This window comes from Pinus tabuliformis, chromosome 2_1 (genome assembly GCF_031772625.1).
Source record: "Pinus tabuliformis cultivar Carrire ecotype Pingquan chromosome 2_1, CPIR1, whole genome shotgun sequence".
Lineage (NCBI taxonomy): Eukaryota > Viridiplantae > Streptophyta > Pinopsida > Pinales > Pinaceae > Pinus > Pinus tabuliformis.
The window spans coordinates 160,048,186-160,068,071 of NC_142299.1; the positions used below are offsets into that span (position 1 = coordinate 160,048,186).

At 37.5% G+C, this 19,886-nt stretch overlaps 3 protein-coding genes across 3 annotated transcripts; all 3 read left to right on the plus strand.

Annotated features, from left to right (window-relative positions):
• Window positions 1-395: 395 nt before the first annotated feature.
• On the plus strand, window positions 396-2,295 carry LOC149199217 (uncharacterized). The gene is made up of 4 exons (XM_089399376.1): window positions 396-615; window positions 808-1,289; window positions 1,436-1,591; window positions 1,982-2,295. Exons 1-4 carry the CDS (start codon window positions 483-485, stop codon window positions 2,141-2,143), a joined length of 933 nt encoding a protein of 310 aa, XP_089255502.1. The 5' UTR covers window positions 396-482; the 3' UTR covers window positions 2,144-2,295.
• Window positions 2,296-2,807: 512 nt separating this feature from the next.
• Window positions 2,808-4,766, plus strand: LOC149199218 (disease resistance-like protein DSC1). Its single transcript, XM_089402348.1, has 3 exons — window positions 2,808-3,717; window positions 3,979-4,242; window positions 4,365-4,766. The coding sequence occupies exons 1-3, from the start codon at window positions 2,818-2,820 to the stop codon at window positions 4,749-4,751; spliced, it is 1,551 nt and encodes a 516-aa protein (XP_089258474.1). The 5' UTR covers window positions 2,808-2,817; the 3' UTR covers window positions 4,752-4,766.
• Window positions 4,766-19,370, plus strand: LOC149199219 (uncharacterized). Its single transcript, XM_089400489.1, is given in 9 exon segments — window positions 4,766-5,503; window positions 6,422-7,294; window positions 7,815-8,444; window positions 8,557-8,950; window positions 8,953-9,233; window positions 9,414-9,515; window positions 9,646-9,968; window positions 10,943-11,065; window positions 19,211-19,370. Coding segments are annotated over 9 exon segments (3,339 nt in total). The 5' UTR covers window positions 4,766-5,050.
• Window positions 19,371-19,886: the final 516 nt, after the last annotated feature.

The window sequence follows — 19,886 nt, forward strand, 5'->3', positions numbered from 1 at the left end:
CATCATACCAGGACAATATACTCAATGTGATTTGAACCCTCACCTAGTAAATTTCTCCCAACTAACTGAATGGTCTCACCACACATCACTATTAAAAAAAAAAAGAGTATATTAATATTCCTGACTTGGATACATGGACGGACTATTGAGGGCAAGTCACCCCTAATTTTTTTTTATAAACATGCTCAGAATTTATGTAAATATGATATTTTCGGGAATCAAAACGGTTTGATTTTTCTTTCAAAAAGCAGTAGCTAGATTCCATTGATTGTCATTTGAGTGTGACTTATCATCTTTACAGCTCATGCCCACTCCGCAGGTCCTGCAGTCAAGTTGTTGTTATCATGTTATTGCAACATCAAATTTCCTGTTATCACTTCTCGTCTTTCAAGGAAAGCCAACCGCAGGCCTCTGGGGTTTTTTCTTAAAGAAGCAGGACTCTGGTTTTACCATCGTTCATTTCTTGTGTTCTAAGAAGAGAAATGGCAACCAAACGCTCTTGTTGCATACGCTTCTCCTGCTTTTCTTCATCTTCATCATCAGATGAAAAAGGACAAGATCATCCCATTCCAGCAAGTGTTCGGAGCTCGCCTTCTGCAATTGATAATACAATAGGTACAATTTTATTATTTATGTTTCTGCTATTGATAATACAATAGGTACAATTTTATTATTTATGTTTCTGGATATTATTAATAATAATGTAGTAATTTCACAGAAACCCCTTCCGCTTCTGCAGTTTGCATCTATCAGCGCCTGGTTCTGCAAACGATAATACTGATGCTGATGGCGATTGTGATTGTGCAGAAACTCTTCAAGGAGCTCCCAAGCGCACTGAAGCGCCAATCCCTGGATCTTCTAATGTTGTAACTCCAATGAAACATGAGATAGAACATGTTGATGTCAATCTCAATGTTTCAGGAACCTATCAGGGCGATAAAGCTCCACTCATCGAATCTCTCAATATTCTGCGGAAATCTGAGGATGAAGACGTGAATGTCAATCTCAATTTTACAGGACGCCCCCAGTGCAATGAAGCTTCATCTTCTGGATCTTCTAATGTTCCAGACATATCTGATAGAGAAGACGTGGATGCCAATCTTAATGTTTTAGGAGCCCCACGGTGCGATGAAGCTCCATCCTCTTCCTCTTCCAGTAGTGCAACCAAATCAGATGTCATTAACACCATATTACATAAAGATATTGTTCAAGTCAAGGGGAAATTTGTGGATGTCAATCTCGATGACCTTATGGAGCACATATCTGAGCTTTTGAAACTGAGGGAGGAGGTACATCACAATCTTTCATATCCATCTGATAATAAAGGATAATAAAGGAGGATAATTAGATTGTGAATTATTATACTCTTGGCTAGTATTACAGTTATTATGTGATATCGGATTTAAATATGATTTCATTTCTTGTTTTTTCGTAGGAAATGCTTCGAGATAAAAAAGCATCGAATCCCAGCAATTTTCCTTGGCCTGATGTTCCAGGCTTCAAGAAATTGAATGCCATAGTGTCATGGGGAACCGACTTGAAGAATTTAAAGGAGTTACTATCTTCGGGGTTAGAATTTGCTTCTAAATTGGTATGTATATCTCTGGTAAATAAAATTCTGGTAACTAAAATTCAAATTCTAGTATAATTATAGTTTTGAAGTTTCTGCAATTTGTATTTAGTGTAGAGTATTTTTCTGGATTTATGGCATCCATAATTGTTTGGATGGACATTTCTAACCATCCACGGTGGCTCATCATCAGGATAGATTAATGAGAATGCAGGACAGATCTCTATGCAGGAATGAATAAATAGATGTATCTCTTACCTCTATTTATTCATTCCAAAGAGATCTGTCCTACACTCTTATTAATCTATCCTGATGATAAGTCAGGGTGGATGGCTCGAAATGTTGATTCAAAGAATTATGGATGGGATAAATCCCAAAAAATAAATCTGATTTTTTTTTAATGGTTTTCAGAAAGACATTATATCTAGACCTGTTAAAACACTCATGAAGGATATAGGGCAAGTAAGCCTTGCTACTGCTGGACTTCTTGTAGTGGCCCTTATTTTGGAAAGATTTAACGAACTTTCCACCAACAAAGAAAAATGTTGGGATCTCATAAAAGAAATGAGTTAGGATCTCATAAAAGAAATGAGTTATGTTGCAACTGTTGTTAAGAGATTCAAAGAAAGCCCGAGAGGAACGCAGGAAGATGTAATCCAAGATGCAACAACATTGATAGTTGAAGGGGCGATCATGTGCTGTACTCAGATTGACCGTTCGGCCTGGAAAAGGTAAATACTCAACATTCTGTGGTTAATCTTATTTACCACGCTTTGTATAAAGTACAGGGCCGTTGTCATAGTCAAATGCACAGAGAACCCATGGTTAACAACCCAAGATATAAAAGAAGTGTTTTTCATGGAATTTCATTGCTTGATTGCAGCTTCTTCTTAACGTCCAAAAACAAAGCCGAGTTGAGTGATATTAGACAGAAGTTAAATGTCAAATACATGCAAATTAATATCGAAATCGGTTTTCGTGTTTTAACTGCCATCGAGTGCAAGGGGAGGTCCCCTTTGTCGAAAAAATATCCTACACATGCTGGTAAATATATTCTCAAGTTAATTTAATTAAAATTTAAGTTTATTATTAATATTAATTTACGATGCATATCTTTAAATATGGATCTGATGTTGAAAACTGCTGCAACAGTTGGAATAGACGAGTCAATTAAGGAAGTCCTTCGTCTTTTAGAAATTGAAAGTGACCAGAATGCTGTCACGGTTATCCTCCATGGTTTCGGAGGGATGGGGAAGACCACCCTCGCAGATGCGGTGTTTTCACAAGTTGGAGGATGTAAATATTCCAAAGTTCGGCTGTTTAACGCTATAAACTCAGCTCCTGTTATAATAGAGTTGCAAAAACAGATATTAAAAGATTTGATGGAAGCTGGAGAGACTATTCCAGAAATTAGAACGCATGAGGATGGGCAGCGAGAACTGGAAGGCGTTTTAGGGAAAATCAATGCCTTCATTTATGTCGACAATGTTTTGGAGGGAGATGCCCTTAAAAAGCTTTTGCCACAGGATATGAGTACAGCAAAAAAGGTGAGGCTCCTCCTGACTGCACGTGACGAAAATGTGAAGAATGCATGCCCAAGGCCGTGTACAAAACCCAAAATCTACAGCATGAAGGGCATTCAGCATCGAGAAGCAATGCTCATCTTAAAGAAGGAAATAGAGGAAGGGGTAACTGATACTCAATTGAATGAGATCATACAAATATGTGGCAAAATTCCACTCATGTTAACATTAGCTGCACCATTCATAGGCCGGGCTGATAATAGACAGGAAGCTTATTCTACACTGATGCGACAGAAAAATAAATGGTCGAGTGAAGACTTTAAGGAGATGCGCTACGCTTTTGCCTACGATGCTCTTCCCCATGATTGTAAAGATCCATTTTTAGATATATGTTCATATTTCAAAGGATGGGATTGGGAGGCAGTGGAAGACATTGTGGGAAAAGATGAACTGAAGATGTTAGAAAGCAGAGCTCTTGTTACTAGAACCACAAATGGCGTTGCAAGTGTACACGATGTCATCTTAACACTCGCTCGGCAAAAGTCAGAGGAAGAGTCCAACGGAAAGGAAGTGAGATTGATATTCGATAGCGCAATTAAACTGAAGGAGGTTCTAGGACGGGCGGTAACAAATCTATGAACTCGAAAAACAAATCATATATGGACATGTTTCTGTATTCAAATTTTATTTTGTGATCCATAAGTAAAAAAACAAATCATATATGGACATGTTTCTGTATTCAAATTTTATGGATCAATTTTTGTGATCCAGCAAAATCTTTCAATTTTTGTTATCCAGAAAAATTTTTAGCAAATCGTTTCGAACCAACATATTTGTTTATGCAATATCTGCTTGTAATTAATTATACTTTATAATGGCATACAGGGTGGGAAAGACATTAAAGGCATCTGGTTAAGAGATAATAAGGATGTTCTGCAAATGTCTGCATCAACACTCGACTCAATGTATAATTCATTGAGAGTTCTTCAACTCGGAAATCTGACAAAGCTGGAGGGCCATTGCAGTAAAATACTTGAGAAGTTGGTTTTTTTTGAAGCGAAAATCAGCCAGCTTCCGTTTGATGTGTCCGAGTCAAAGAGATTGAGATACATGAGTTATGAACCCAATGGTCACTTGAAGCTATCTAAGGTAAAGTGGTTGTATTTCTCCATTCAGTTTTCCCAGAAAATTTGATTCTACGTAAGAAAATTTTTTACAACTTTTAATCGTTTCAATATATGTTTGTGACGGATCAATTACATAACTTGCAGATGCCTTCAAGTTTGAGACACATGGAATTTGATGGAAGTTCACATTCCCATGCCTTTCAAATCTCTTCCAATGATCTTCAACAACTTGAACATTTGAGAATACTACGATTGGTCAACTTTTCAGGGTTGACCAATCTGCCAAAAGAGTTCGGTGACCAAGTAAAAAGTTTGCAGGAACTATCTCTTTCAGGTTGCGATCATATAAAGAAACTGCCAGATTCAATTTCAAAGCTTCGGTCTTTACGGATATTGAAAATGGATTATTGTTCAAGCTTGACTGAGTTGCCGGTTGATTTGGGATCGCTGACTTCTTTGCAAGAACTCGATCTGGCTGGTTGTTTACAATTAAAAGCACTTCAGATAGTGTCAAGGAACTTTCGTCATTGACATTGTTGAATTTATCAAATTGCATTTGGCTTTTAAATCTTCCTGACGGCTTAGGAAAGTTAACCTGCCTTGCTGAATTACATATAGACTCCTGTGTGAACCTAAAAAGTATTCCAGACAGCATTGGAGAGTTGAAGCTTTTGAGAGCCTTGGATTTGGAAGACTGTTGGACTCTAAAAGAACTACCCGATGGGTTTTGCAACCTCTCCTCTATCACAAATCTTTGGTTTAATGGTTGCTCTCGCCTAGAGAAGCTTCCAGATCGGTTTGGTCAATTAGAAAGTTTAAAAGCGCTGTACATGAGCCAATGTCAAAAATTAGAGAAGCTTCCCGAAGGTTTTGGTCAACTGAAAAATTTGGAGGTGTTGGAGCTCGAAGATTGTTTTCAGCTTAGAGAGTTATGCAGTGACTTCCACTGCCTCTCCTCCTTGAAATTTCTGGATTTGGGTTGCTGCAAGAGATTAGAGAAACTCCCTAATGACTTCCATTTCCTAACATCATTGCAAATGCTATATATGGATGGATGCAAGAGATTAGAGAAACTCCCTGATCATTTCCATTGCCTAAACTCATTGCAAGTGCTAGCTTTAAGTAAGTGCCCCAAGCTAGAAGGGAAATCAATGGACCACATCGCAAAGATGAGCACATTAGAGGGTGTGATCATCAATAAAAGCGCAGAGTTGGTGAAGAGATGGGCAGAAATTCAATGTGATTGCCATGGATCATCGGATTTGTTAGTTATTTCAAAGGAGGTGAGCATACTATTTATTCACATTTATGATTTAAAAAGAGTGATGTTTTTTTGAATGTATAATAAGATTTTTTTCCGTAATTAGATGGATATATTCAATAAAGTAAATTTGAGATTTAAAATGAATATAAAAATAATTAAAATAATAAAATAGAAAATAATAATTATTTTTTAAAATAGAAAAAAAAATGTTTTTTCATAATATTAGTAATTGTTGGTTTATTCACATTTCTATTGTCTATATTTTTGACAAATTCGTAATAAAATAAATTAGAAAGGTTTATACATATATAAAATTTATTTTATTACGAAGTTATTAAAAATAAGTAGAATAAGTAATGGATGAATGTAGAATTATTATGAGTGTATCAAAAATATATATAATAAATAATTATTACATATAAAATTCAATACTACATTTAGAGTCCATCTATTTAAAATTTAAAGACTAAATAAATTTAGATAAAAGGAACTTTAAAATAAAATTAAAAATTAATTATTTTATTTTATAATTAATATTAATATTTTAAATTATATTATTTTTATAATAATAATTATTATTACTCAGTTTTAATTTATTAAATAATTTAATATATATATCTAAGAGTTGTCTTTAGTGTGATTTTTTGGAGTTTCCGGCTTAAAAATTTGTGGTGAAATCTTGAATTGTGTTATTTAATCTAGTTTTTTGATTGTATATATGGATTGAGCACCTTTAAAAACCCCTGGGACACTTCTATTGTGTCAAACTTGTGATTTCAATGAATTCTTGCTAAATTTTAGAGAAATTAGACCAGAAAAATTTCGAAAAAATCACATTAAAAACGACTCATATATACTTATATAATTTATATAATTGTTTTTTATCTTAATATTTTTGAACATTATTTTCACACCATGCTTTTTTTTTTTTTTTCAGGATGGGGCACTATCAGAGAATAATAAAGAGAATATAAAAAACAGTGTTTTAGCAAAACTTGATTGCCTGCTTACTAATGGACGAGGACAGCCATTGCATCTATCTGATCTTCCACCGAACACCTCCACCCTTCTCATATTTGGTGTCGATGCAAATCATTTTGCGTGGCCCTTAATTGAGGAGACGATAAATGATGGAATGCAAATAAACATAATATATATTGGTCCGCATTTTGATCAGCTGCCCACAAAAGTCAAGGATACTATCTTTGTGGTCCATATGGACGAAACCAGTGTTGCAGAAATTGATGTGAAACTGTCGCTGTTAATGGGAGAATATAATTATGACTTTGACGACAGCGATGAGGAGGAGGAAGATGATAATAGTGATGAGGAGGAGGAAGAAGATGATAATAATGATGAGGAGGAAGAATATAATAATAATGAAGAGGAAGAAGATGAAAATAATAATAAAGAGGATGAGGATGATAAAAGGGAAGAAGATGAAAAAGAGGATGAGGATGAAGATGAGGATGATAAAAGAGATGAGGATGAAAATGCCGAGGAGGAAGAGGATGAGGATGAGGAGGAGGAGGAGGAGGATGAGGATGAGGATAATTGGTTGTATATGCAGATGGATACGAAAATGGTGAAAGACAGCAACAACAATAACTATGGCCCTTGTTCTTGTTGGAGATCTTTGACAGCAGGTGAATTGGAGGAATTTGTGGTGGGTAACTCTGCGAGATACTTGCGGTTGAAGCAGCTTGCAGAAACGGATCAAGAGAGTAATCTAGAGTTGTTAACAGAACTGTTTGCACCTCAAGGGGACGAAACCACTCCCGTCTTTCAAAAGAATGAGTCAGCACAACAGGTACGAATGCCTTAAACATACAGGCTTTAGCCTCCTTGTCCAGTTCAGGCGCATGTAATGGGCACGGAGCAAAGTCAACCGTCGACTTTGCTCACCCGTTGAATGTCTTGAACTTACAATCCATCTAATTTGTTTTAATCTAATTCTACTCGTTTATCAATTTTCAACTGTCATTGCGTTCGTTTATTTTGTTGGTGTGACCGTTGGAGGATTGAACTAATAACTATGTTACTACTGCTTTATCTATATAAAGCAATTTATTTTTCTACTTTATTTATGTTAGAGAGTTAATTGTGGGGATTAGGTTTTCGTTATAGTGAATCGTTATTATTAGAATCCCCAGAAGATTTGGAAATTGAATCGATGATTTAAATTGAATCGATGATTTTATTATGTATTTGTATGTATATTCTGTATATTAATTTGGTTTTCAATTTTGTATGTCTCACTCGTTAAAAAATTATCAACTTCATTTTTCATGGCCTTGTGAAAGTTTATTCCGTTGGCGTGACCTTTGTAGGATCAAACGGAAAACTCCGAAAGGAAAACGAGTTGTGGAGTTGACAAATTGAAAGGAAAAACTATTCTTTTAGAAATAAGGCCGCCTTACAACTCATACTATGACAACTCATACTATGACATTCGCCTTCCGTCTTTGAAGGCAATGTATGATGTTGTGGAGAAAGAAAAACTTGATCTTGAAATTATATCCATTCCTATTGTGAATCCAAGCGAGGAATGTGATGTATTCCATGTATATGAGCAGTTTTCAATGGAAGTTCCTTGGTTTGTTCTCCAAAATTCATGGACTGTAATAACCACAGCTGTCAAGTTCTTTCTGACTAAACAGTGTGGATGGGAAGAGGTTGATGCATGTGAAAAATGGTATCCAGCTATAAATTGGATTATAGATCCAAATGGGAGAATCACTATTTATAGACCTTCTATATCCCTTCAAGACAGGGGAGAGGTGTTCAAAGTTCTTTTTAACCATCTACAAAGTGTATCATATCAAGTGAGATGGGGAGTAAATGCTTCACCTGTTATGTATGACAAAATTGAAGAATTAAGAAAAGAAGAATGGGAACAACTAAAGAACATGTCCACTTTAGAGTTCCTTTTCAACCACTTGGAAAGTGTGTCAGTCCAGGTAAATAATTTTATTTGTTTGTTTTATTACACTATATATATATTTTTAATGAATAAATGCCTGGTAATTGATTTTCAATTATATTTTTAATTTTCTCCTTGTTTGTGAGCAGGTGAAAAAGCTATTGTTTCAAGGAAAATTGATATGCTTGTGTAGCGAGAATGATAACAATATATGTTCCATACTTCATGCAATGGAGCAGTTCAAGGACGGCATTCACATTATTCATATTGGCCGTAAAAATAAGGAGAAGTTTTGCTTAACAAAAAACATCTACAAGGATTATTATTATCTCTTGGAAAATACAATTGAGATGGAAGGGATGTCTTTGTTAAATTTATCAATGCAGGAAACTGTGAAATTATCAGTGCGTCTTCACCATTTGGAAGAAGAAATTAATGGAATGGACGAAAGTGATAAGCAATTGTGTGAACTTAAAATTCTTTTACATTCTGTTCAACCTAAGCCTGCACGCTACAAGTACGGATCCATTACCTTCATGGACGAGGGGGGGAAATGGTTGCAGCTTCCAGAGGAGAGATTTTCCGGCCTGACAGGAATGATAGAGCACAGCGATTCATAAAGACAATGATGAAGGATATCGAAGGAGGAAAAGGAATAGTACATGATAAGGACCCCGGCGTTTCGGACAGCGTTATGAAGAACATGGAAACAGCATCCGCTGCAGCAGTTGAGCAACAAAATATGGATGTCTATTTCGATAGCTTGAGAGAATGCATATCTGAGGTTTGGGGAGTGGAACTTTATCAGCTTTTCAAATTCAACAAGGTTAATTGTTTTTTCGGTGTCCCTCCTCAATTTTCTGAATCATATTATCTTTATTAACATCACGATTTTCCATTTCAAATTCAACAAGGTTCATTGCTTTTTTGGGCATCCCTTCTCAATTTTCTGAATCATATTATCTTTTATTAACATCACGATTTTCCATTTCTTATTTCCTAATAGGACGGGAGAAAGTGGTCCCAGCCAAAGGTCAGTTGGCCGACTTCCAAAAGCTTCCGTAGGTTCAAGAATTTCCTGTCAAAGGGAGCAAAGGACTGTTGGGTTGTGCGTATTAAACCTCTCCATTATTTGACCACCTTTAATTACTTTTTGTGCTAAAATGAAATTCATTCTAGGATCATGTCTAACTTCTATCTCCAGAATTTAATATAAATTCATCTATTATGGTTTGCAGAGATATGTCGTTTCTCGTCATCCTGATGAAAAGGATAAATGTAAGATCGTCATTAAGAGTCTCCTGAAGAGTATAGAAGAGGAAGAGTGGGGTGTTGCAGGTCTTCTTGCGGTTGCGCATGTTTTGGAGCGATTTGAATCTGTTTCTGCCAACCAACTTGAGTGGCTGTTTGTTTTAGACGAGATGCTTAGATTGGCCAAATATACTCAGCAGTTCAATCAAAAGCCTGGGTCGTGGACAGGGATGAAACGTGTAGCAGCAGCAATAATATTGGCATGCTCCGTGACGTTGTGTGCTCAAATTGACCAGTCCAAATTTTCATTGTGAGTACTGGACACTTTAATGTTAACAGTAGTGATGTTTAGAAAAAAATTATATGCTGTGGGCTATGTCACAGGATTCATGAGGCGAAGCCAAAAAAAATTCAAATTCGTTCAGGTTCCGCGAACCTGATAGTCGAACTTCGAATTCGAACTTCAACTAATTTGAACCTCAACGAATTCGAACTTGATAGTCGAATATTAAATTCAAACCTCAACGAATTTGAATTTGATAGTCTAATATCAAATTCAAACCTCAACAAATTCCAACCTAAAAACAAACCTGCAAATTTTTATAATTTTTAAAAACAAACCTGCAAATTTTTATAATTTTTTTTTTTGGTTCTAGGTCAGATTTTGGGCTGTTTTCCTGAATTGGATTTATGAGAAAAACTCTCTTGTTTCACTTCCTATCCATTAGTTTCTCAGGGTGGACACTGGTTTGGCTTTATTTATCATGGTTGTGGATAGATTTTCACAATCCAACTTCAGTCTGAGTGTACTCGCTCTATTGTGCTCAGCCCTGCTACTGCTTATTATATTCTCTGCAATTTCTTGAATTCAATTTCTAGAAACAGCTGATTTGTCATTGCTATTCATATAGTTACATTTATTGATTTTAATTTTTTTATTATTTTATGTTATATATAATCATTTTTAAGGTCGTATCTCATACAAATCTTATTGAAAAATTCAAATTCAAATCAAGCTTAATTATTTCCGAACTCAAGTTCGAACTCAAACCATGTAACATAAGCTATGGGTACTTGCCAAATGCTTCCCTTTATACTAAAGGTTATGAATTATGACTGTGTGCGGAGGCATTCCTTCTATACACTCTAATAAGTCTTTAGAACAAAGAAGCCTCCACGTTGATTTGCGTTGAAGGTAGAGCCCGGTGAAAATAAATTTCAAAAACTCGGATTACTGAGTGGAGTTTCAAACAATTTCTTAATGCAAGTTTTTACTACTGGCAGGTTTGATGTCATTACCGTCGACAAGGACTGGCTGAAGGACGTTGAGTCGAGATTAGCGAAAAACTGCGACAGAATGGCCAAGGCAATCACCGAAGGTGTTGGTAATGAAAGCGAATCCATCTTGTAAATGTGTTAGAAAACCTGCACAGATGAATCTAGCTAGTAAAGGTTGAACACACAGCTTTGCAGAGCAAAAACACTAAAAGAAAATCGAAAGAAGAAAAGAATGATTCTATCGAAAATTATGTTACAATGCTCATGATATAGCATTACTGGGTGAAGATCCCAAGGTAATGACTATAGTGGTGATCAATGAGAAGACTCAACACCTACAACCAGTTCCGGAGATAACTAGTCAGTTGCGGAGTTAAAGAAGGAGCAAATCAAGGAGTAAATCAAGGAGTAAATCATGCAAAAGGAATTTTGCATGCAATCCCATGCTCTAACTAAAAGTCCGCATGTAGATGTGTAGTAGTTCCAACATGCAAAAGGAATCTTGCATGCAGTCACATGCTCTAACTAAGAGTCTGCATGTAGGTGTGTAGTAGTTCCAACACCCCCCCTGAACACCACTATGGGAAAAATAGAAAATGGGCCCTGGCAACTAAGGCCAAAGGTCACCCAAAATACAGTGCAACTTGTACTAAAATTGAGGAAAGAGGGAAAACCTCGTGGGAAAAACCCCCCCTCAAAATACAATGTAATCAAAAGAGAAGAGAAAGAAAAATACAGTTGCTAAGCAATCATGTCCTTCACTCCAAGACGATCACGCAAAGAGCGAAACTTCTGCTCAGTGAATGTCTTGGTGAAGATGTCTCCAGTCTGTTCTGCTGAAGGACAGAACTGCAAATCAATGACCCGATCATGTACTAAGTCTCTGATGTAGTGCATATGGATCTCTATGTGCTTCGTCCGCTGCCGCTGTACTGGATCTCTGCAAAATTTGAGAGTGCTCTGGTTGTCACACCAGATGACAATGGGCTGGTGGAACTGGACGCCCAACTCAGTGAGGAAGTGTTGTAGCCACAGAGCCTGAATGGTGATGTTGACTACTCCTCGGTACTCAGCCTCAGCTGAAGAGAGAGAAATAGCAGCCTGCTTCTTGCTCGACCAACAGATAGGGCCAGATCCTAGACTGAGTGAATATCCGGAGGTGGACTTACGATCAATGCTGTCTCCCGCCCAATCAGAATCTGTGAAGCCAAGGAGATTCAATGCAGTGCCTGCTGCATAGTGAATCCCGAAGGTGATGGTGCCCTGCACATATCGGAGGATGCGCTTGGCAGCATTCCAGTGTAGCTCATGCGGCTCCTGCATGTATCTGGAAACTGCCCCTACTGCGTATGAGAGATCTGGTCTGGAGTGGGTGAGGTACAATAAGCTCCCCACTAGCTGTCGGTAGAGAGTGCTGTCAACTAATGGAGTGTCACCTCCATCCTCAAGGCGGACCCCAGACAAAAAAGGAGTCGGTGCTGGCTTGCAGTCAGTCATGCGAAATCTCTCGAGGAGATCCCGTGCATACTTAGCCTGAGAGAGTTTGATGCCTGTGGCATTCTGGCTAATCTCAAGACCAAGAAAGAAGTGTAATGGACCCATGTCCGTCATCAAGAACCTATCATGCAAGGCCCTCTTGACTGTAGCAATCGCTGAAGCTGAGCTGCCAGTGATTAGGAGATCATCTACATACAAAACTAAGATAAGAAGAGAATCATGTGTCCTAAGCATGTAAACATTCGGATCAGACTTACATCTTTCAAAGTTTTGTGATAAGAGAAAAGAATCCATCTTCGCGTACCAAGCTCTCGGGGCTTGCTTAAGGCCGTAGAGAGATTTCTTCAGTCTGCAGACCAAAGATGAATCCTGAATGAAACCATGTGGCTGCTCCATGTAGATCTCCTCAGATAGGTCTCCGTGAAGAAAGGCATTCTTCACATCCATCTGATGTACTTCCCACCACTGGGCAGCCGCAATGGCAAGTGTAAGGCGTATGGAATCCATCTTTGCTACTGGAGCAAAGGTCTCGTCATAATCAATGCCATGCACTTGTTGGAAGCCTTTGGCTACTAGCCTTGCTTTCCGTCTGGTGATTTGCCCATCTGCAGCACTCTTGGTCCTGTAGGCCCATTTGCATCGGACAAGTTTCCTTCCTGAAGGAAGGGGGACCAGATCCCAAGTCTGGTTCTCGAGGAGGGAGTTATACTCCTCCTCCATGGCGGACTCCCAAGATGGATGCCCAACAGCCTCAGCATAAGACTGTGGATCAGAAGACTGAACCAAATGACAATGCCAGGAGGGCGATGGTTCAGTGGCAGTGAGGACAAGAGGAGGCTCAATAAACTCTGAGCTAGTCCTCTGCAGATCAGAATTATCCCCCACAAGACCATTTCTAGCAGCTGGTTGGTCTTGTGCATATATCTCACGTAAGCTCCTTGTTCTCTGATTTATGACAGGGGAATATGATTCACTGCTAGAAGCCCGATCTGGGCTTGGATGTGGATCATCATTTGCATGCACTAGATTTGTATCTGAAGACTCTGTCTTTGCATCTGCATGCTCTTCCTCGGCATCTGCTTGATCTGTATCGACATCTGAATGCACTGATTCATCATCTCGGACATGAGGTAGATAAAAAGTGTCTGCATACGGCGCTTGAGGTGCATGCGAGAGACTTTCCTCAAATTTGACACTTCGCTCAATGATGAGCTTGTCCGTAGAGGGAATCAGGAGTCGATATCCCTTCACACCATCAGGGTATCCAACAAATATGCACTCAATGCTCTGTGGATCAAGAGCTTTCCTCTTTTCAGAGGGAATCCGGGCCCATGCTCGAGAGCCGAAAACACGGAGGTGAGTGACCTCTGGTTTAGTGCCGCTCCAAGCCTCAAAGGGGGTCTGGTCCTTGACAGACCTATGAGGAGATCTGTTCTGGATGTAGTTAGCACAATTAAGTGCTTCGGCCCAAAGCTTATGAGGCAGTGACTTGGCATGCAACATGCAGGAAGCCATCTCTTTGAGAGATCGATTCTTTCTCTCAGCAACTCCGTTCTGCTGCGGAGTGTATGGAACTGTATACTGCAACTGTATGCCGGACTGAAGGCAAAGGTTCTGAAGTGTTGTGTTAACATATTCCCCCCCATTGTCTGTACGGAGGGCTTTGATCTTTCTCTCTGACTGTGTCTCAACTAGTGCTTTGAAATCTTCAAAGTGCTCAAAAACTTCAGATTTGTTCCTGAGAAGATACACCCAAGTATACCGTGAGAAGTCATCAATAAATGTAAGCACATACCTTGCTTTGTTGATGGAAGGATGAGGAAAAGGCCCCATGAGATCACTATGGATCAGATCTAGAGGAGAGGATGCTCTGTGAGTCTTGCCGGTGTCAAACTTTTCTCTAGGATGTTTTCCAAGAACACACCCTTCACAAACTCCTTTGGAGAAACTGATATTTGGCAAGCCTTCCACCATCTCATTCTTGCTTAGCTGCTGCATATACCTGTAATTTAAGTGACCAAACCTCTCGTGCCAAAGCCTACTACTATCATCAGCATGTGTAAGCAATAAGGAGGATTCAGATTCAATAAATTCAGAAAATGTATACAGTCTGGCTCCATTGTTTACCTCACCAGTTGCAATTTTGGCATTGCTATGTAGATCATATATGTTCACTGCATCTGGAGTGAATTCCACTCTCTTTCCGGTGCCGGAATGAGTGATCTGATAAACTGAAAGCAGGTTTACCGAAAGTTTTGGAACATGAAGCACATCTTCAAAGCTTCCGTGTAAAAGTTCCACTCTACCTTTTCCGGTGACCTCAATAGGTGAGTCATCTCCCATGAGGATGGGAGGTCCTTTGCATGCATCCAAAGAGGAATAGACTTCCTTTGCAGCAGCCATATGATGTGATGCACCAGAATCTATAATCCATGCATCAGGAGAAGAATTAATTGCAACTAAAGCATGAAAATTGTTACCTTTCCCGTGTGGCGGATCCTCAGTTTTCTTCTTGGCGCCCTGAGGGATGTGGTCCCCAAGATTGTGCTTCTGAAGGATTTCTGCCATTTGGTCAATTTGTTTCTTCATGCAAGAGGATTCTGGATGGAATCCTCTTTGACAGTAGGTGCATCTGTTTCCTTTCTTCCCTTTCTCATTTCTCGAGCCGGAGGAGTCATTGAAGGGCTTGGTGTACCCTTCCTTCTTTGGATGGGAATGTGCTTTTCCTTTGTCTTTTTGCTGCTGATTTTTCTGATTTGAATCAGATCTGTGATTTTTATTGTGGCTGCCATCATGCACAGCAAGTGCATGTGCTTTTGGAGGTTTGATTTTCCCCATGCCAATGAGTTTATCTTGCTAAAAAATAAGGGACTCCATAAATTCTTTGAGAGAAGGCATAGTGTAGGATTTACCTGTTGCGAGCCTTACTGAATGAAATGTAGACACAAAGACGGAGTATTCTGGTCCGAGCTTTGACATAATAGAGAGAACTTGGCGACTCTCCTCCTTGGATTTGTCAATTCCACAACCCTTGAGTTGCAGCAATAGATCATTATATTTGGTGAAGAAGTCTTGAATTCTGTCATAGTTCCGTGGATCCAATGATAGCAGTTCCACTTCGAGCAGATGTCCTTTCATCTCATCCTGTTTCCCGTAGAGCTCTTCAACCTTTTTCCAAATCTCATTGGGAGTATTGCAGGCAGATAGATGAAACTGCAACTCTGGAGAGATGCACATGCATATGGATACGTGGGCCTCATCCATACGGTTGAGGTACTTGGATTTCTCTATGGCTGAAGTGGGTTCCACTTCTGTAGCCATGGTAATCCTGTACAACCCTTTATGACGAAGGTATCGAGCCATTTGATCCTTCCATTCATGATAGTTGTACGGTGTTAGGATCGATGCTTTGGGAAACTCCATTTTTCTGTCAATCTTCGATCTCCAAGCTGTAATACTTGCAAAATAAAGTACTGATGCGCCTTTTATCTAGCAACCTGTGGGCTCTGATACCATGTAAATGTGTTAGAAAACCTGCACAGATGAATCTAGCTAGTAAAGGTTGAACACACAGCTTTGCAGAGCAAAAACACTAAAAGAAAATAGAAAGAAGAAAAGAATGATTCTATTGAAAATTATGTTACAATGCTCATGATATAGCATTACTGGGTGAAGATCCCAAGGTAATGACTATAGTGGTGATCAATGAGAAGACTCAACACCTACAACCAGTTCCGGAGATAACTAGTCAGTTGCGGAGTTAAAGAAGGAGCAAATCAAGGAGTAAATCAAGGAGTAAATCATGCAAAAGGAATTTTGCATGCAATCCCATGCTCTAACTAAAAGTCCGCATGTAGATGTGTAGTAGTTCCAACATGCAAAAGGAATCTTGCATGCAGTCACATGCTCTAACTAAGAGTCTGCATGTAGGTGTGTAGTAGTTCCAACACATCTTAGACCAAATGTCCGACTGCTTCTGCACTTTCCTCGAAAGTGAAGACGAAGGCCTCTGAAGGTGAAAGTGACATCTCGACTTACTCAGGCTTGTTCCACGGCTCCGACGGCAGAAGAAGAATAACACCGAACATCATCTACTTCTGTAGTAGCTCACATGGCAGTGACGGACTTGCTTCCTTCACGTTTTTTTAGATGCGTTGATATTAAAATGGTTCAAAACTTAATTTTTGTTGTATATTTTGAGAGAAAAAAATCATTAATATGATTCCTAAAACATTGAGGAAATAAGTACAATTAATTTCAATGTAAAAGTGTACACTGTGTTTTTATTTATTTATTTATAAATATTTTGAGTAAATATTTTCTTATCAGGTGTGAATTATTATGTTTTTACAATAATGATTTTTTTAGTTGTGAATTATTAAGTTTTTACAATAATGATTTTTTAGTTATTAGTACAATTATATTTATTAATGCAGTTGATATATTTTTATTAATGGTATATCTATTATCCACTATATTATTGACAACAAAGCTAGGTAGCTAGGGTTCTTGCAGCTCAATTTAATTATTCAATTTTTTGAAAAGTATGAACTAGGTCTTATATTTAAACAAGGGTTATGGCTTAGCTATTCTGGATTAGTTTAAATATAGTTAAATTAAAGTAAAAACAATAAACTTTAATAATAATAATTCTATTTGTAGATAGTTTTTTAATAAACTTTAATAATATATTTTTTCATTTTAATCTATTATTTGTATAGATTTCATGGAAAATCTATAATATTTTAGACAAATCCCATCCATCCAGGTGAATAGAAGATCATGTATGGATGGAGAGGAATTTTTAGGACAATCACTATAAACTATTGATTACCTTTAAAATAAATTTAAATAATAATAATGTTAATCATATTATTTCAAAATTTTATTTTCAAAATTAATTAATGAACATGTAAATATCTAACATTTACAATAATCTCTCTACATGTACACTCAATCTTTGTTATGGATATCACATTAAAAAGTTAAATTTAAAAAAATTATAGAAATATATTTAGAATTTAAAATTTGAGGATTATACTTTATTTTTCATTTATTATTTTAGATTTTATATAGACTTATATATCAAATTTTATAGAAATTATAAATATTAAAATATATATAGATTAATGATTATAATTTTTTTATATTATTATATATAAATTTTATTTTCATACATTTTTATCTTCTATATATTTTTACTATACAATTTTTTATTAAAAAAATACAACTTATTTCAACAATGAAATGAAAACATAAGCATTTGTTACTCATTTGCCACTTTATGCTCAACAAAAAGTCTACATCTACCCTCAAGCTTTATGTTTGTGTAAAAAGTCTGTAATCCATAAAATTAAAGCCCCCGTATAAATGTATCAAATTTTTGATACCACATCCTTGGTGACTGTTTTAACTCATACAAAGACATTTTTAACTTGCATACCAGTTCTTTCTTACTCTTCATTGCAAAACCTTCAGGTTGCTTCATGTAGATCTCTTCTTTGAGATCCGTGTGAAGAAATGTTTTCTTCACATCCATCTGTTCTACCTCAAAATCAAAAGTAACATCAACAGATAAAAGTAATCTAATAGAAGCTACCTTGGTAGCGGGAGAAAAAATATCACCAAAATCAATTCCTGACACCTGGGAATAACCTTTTGCTACCAACCGAGCTTTGCATTTCTCCACCTTTCCTTATGCATTCATCTTCTTTTTGAACACCCATTTGTTTCCATTAGGTTTCCTTCCAGTCGGGAACTCCACCAGATCCCAAGCCTCATTTTTGTGCAAAGATGTCATTTCATCAACCATGGTCTCTTTCCGAAATTTTCCATCCTCTGAATCTATTGCTTCCTTCATAGTTCTGGGATCATCATCAGTAATAGATAAAACACAATTTGAACAAAAAGCAAATGGACTATACCTTTTTGGCTGCCTCCTTTCTTGAACTAGTCTTCTCACAACCAGAGTTTGTGGCTTTTCACCTTCTGATTCCTCTTCTGTTGTAGAGTCTGATTCTTCCTCCTTTAGCTCAAACTCTATCTTCTTAGGTTCCTTTGGTAGGATTTCATGTTTAATAACAACTTTCACCTCTCTAAACACCACATCTCGGTTGTACACAACCTTCCTTGTTACTGGGTTCCAAAGCTTATAACCTTTTAAACCATTCTTATACCCAATAAAGATGCACTTTTCGGATTTATTATCCAACTTTGTTCTTTTCTCCTTTGGAACATGTACATATGCATCACATCCAACTACCTTCAAATTTGAAAGAGACGGTTTCTTACCAGTCCATACCTCATGTGGAGTCTTATCCTCCAACGCTGATGAAGGTGATCTATTGACTAGGTAACATGTGGTCTCCATCGCCTCTGCCCAGAATTCATGTCCTAACCTGACACCAATGAGCTTGCTTCTTGCCTTTTCCATCAACATCTTGTTCATTCTTTCTGCAACTCCATTTTGCTTAGGTGTGTATGGAGTAGTCTTCTACTGTGCTATACCACACTTCTTACAAAACTCTTCAAATTCCTTCTTACAAAACTCTCCACTATTATGTAACGACCCATCTATTTATACAATAGAATAAAGATTTAATATTAGTATCAATCATTAAATAATATAAATTTCTAAAACTTTATATTAAATTAAATATAAATAGAACTCTATAATAAATAAATATAAAATCAAACTTTGTATTCAATATAAATATAAAACAAACTGTATAATAAATATAAAGTTAAACTTTATATTAAATATAAACAATATAACAGGTTGATAAAGCGTGAGGGATTACAAATATCTGATGGTCTCGAATGCATGCAAGGCATGTCGGGAGGAGGGAAGGCGGTGGCTGCAGGTAGGAGGGCGGCCACCGCAAAGCCGACAGTTAAAAACCGGAGAACTGAACCGAGAAGGGGGTCGAACGACTGAGTTAAAAACTACGAGGAGGAGTTCAGCAGTGAAGAAGGTCAGCCATTCGAAGAGCTTTAATCAGTGTGAGGTTCTGGGCATGGGGGACAATGAGCTTTTGTGAGAAGCCTACTGGATTGAGCAGCCAATCTCTGCTCAGTCTGGCTGGGTGGAATTGGTCTCCCGATATTTGGAGCAGAGCAGTAGCAGCATCATCAACTTCACCAGATCAGATAGCAGTTCAGGTAAGTACAAAATCAAATTTTTTTACGATTCCTGTTTTCCAGTTTTGGTTATTACACATGGTATTAGAGGCGTTTGTTCAAACCCTTTCAACCTTACCGGCCCTACGCATTTTTTCTGTTAAATTTTCTGTTGGAATGTCGCAAGAGGCAAGAAATTATTTTTCCTTGACTTTGCGTATGTAAGGTTATCCCCATGTTTTAATTATCTCTTAGCTTCTATTGTTAATTTACCTTCATTTCGGTCATATCACAGAGGTAGAACTGAGTATTGAACCACAACCCTCTAATCTAG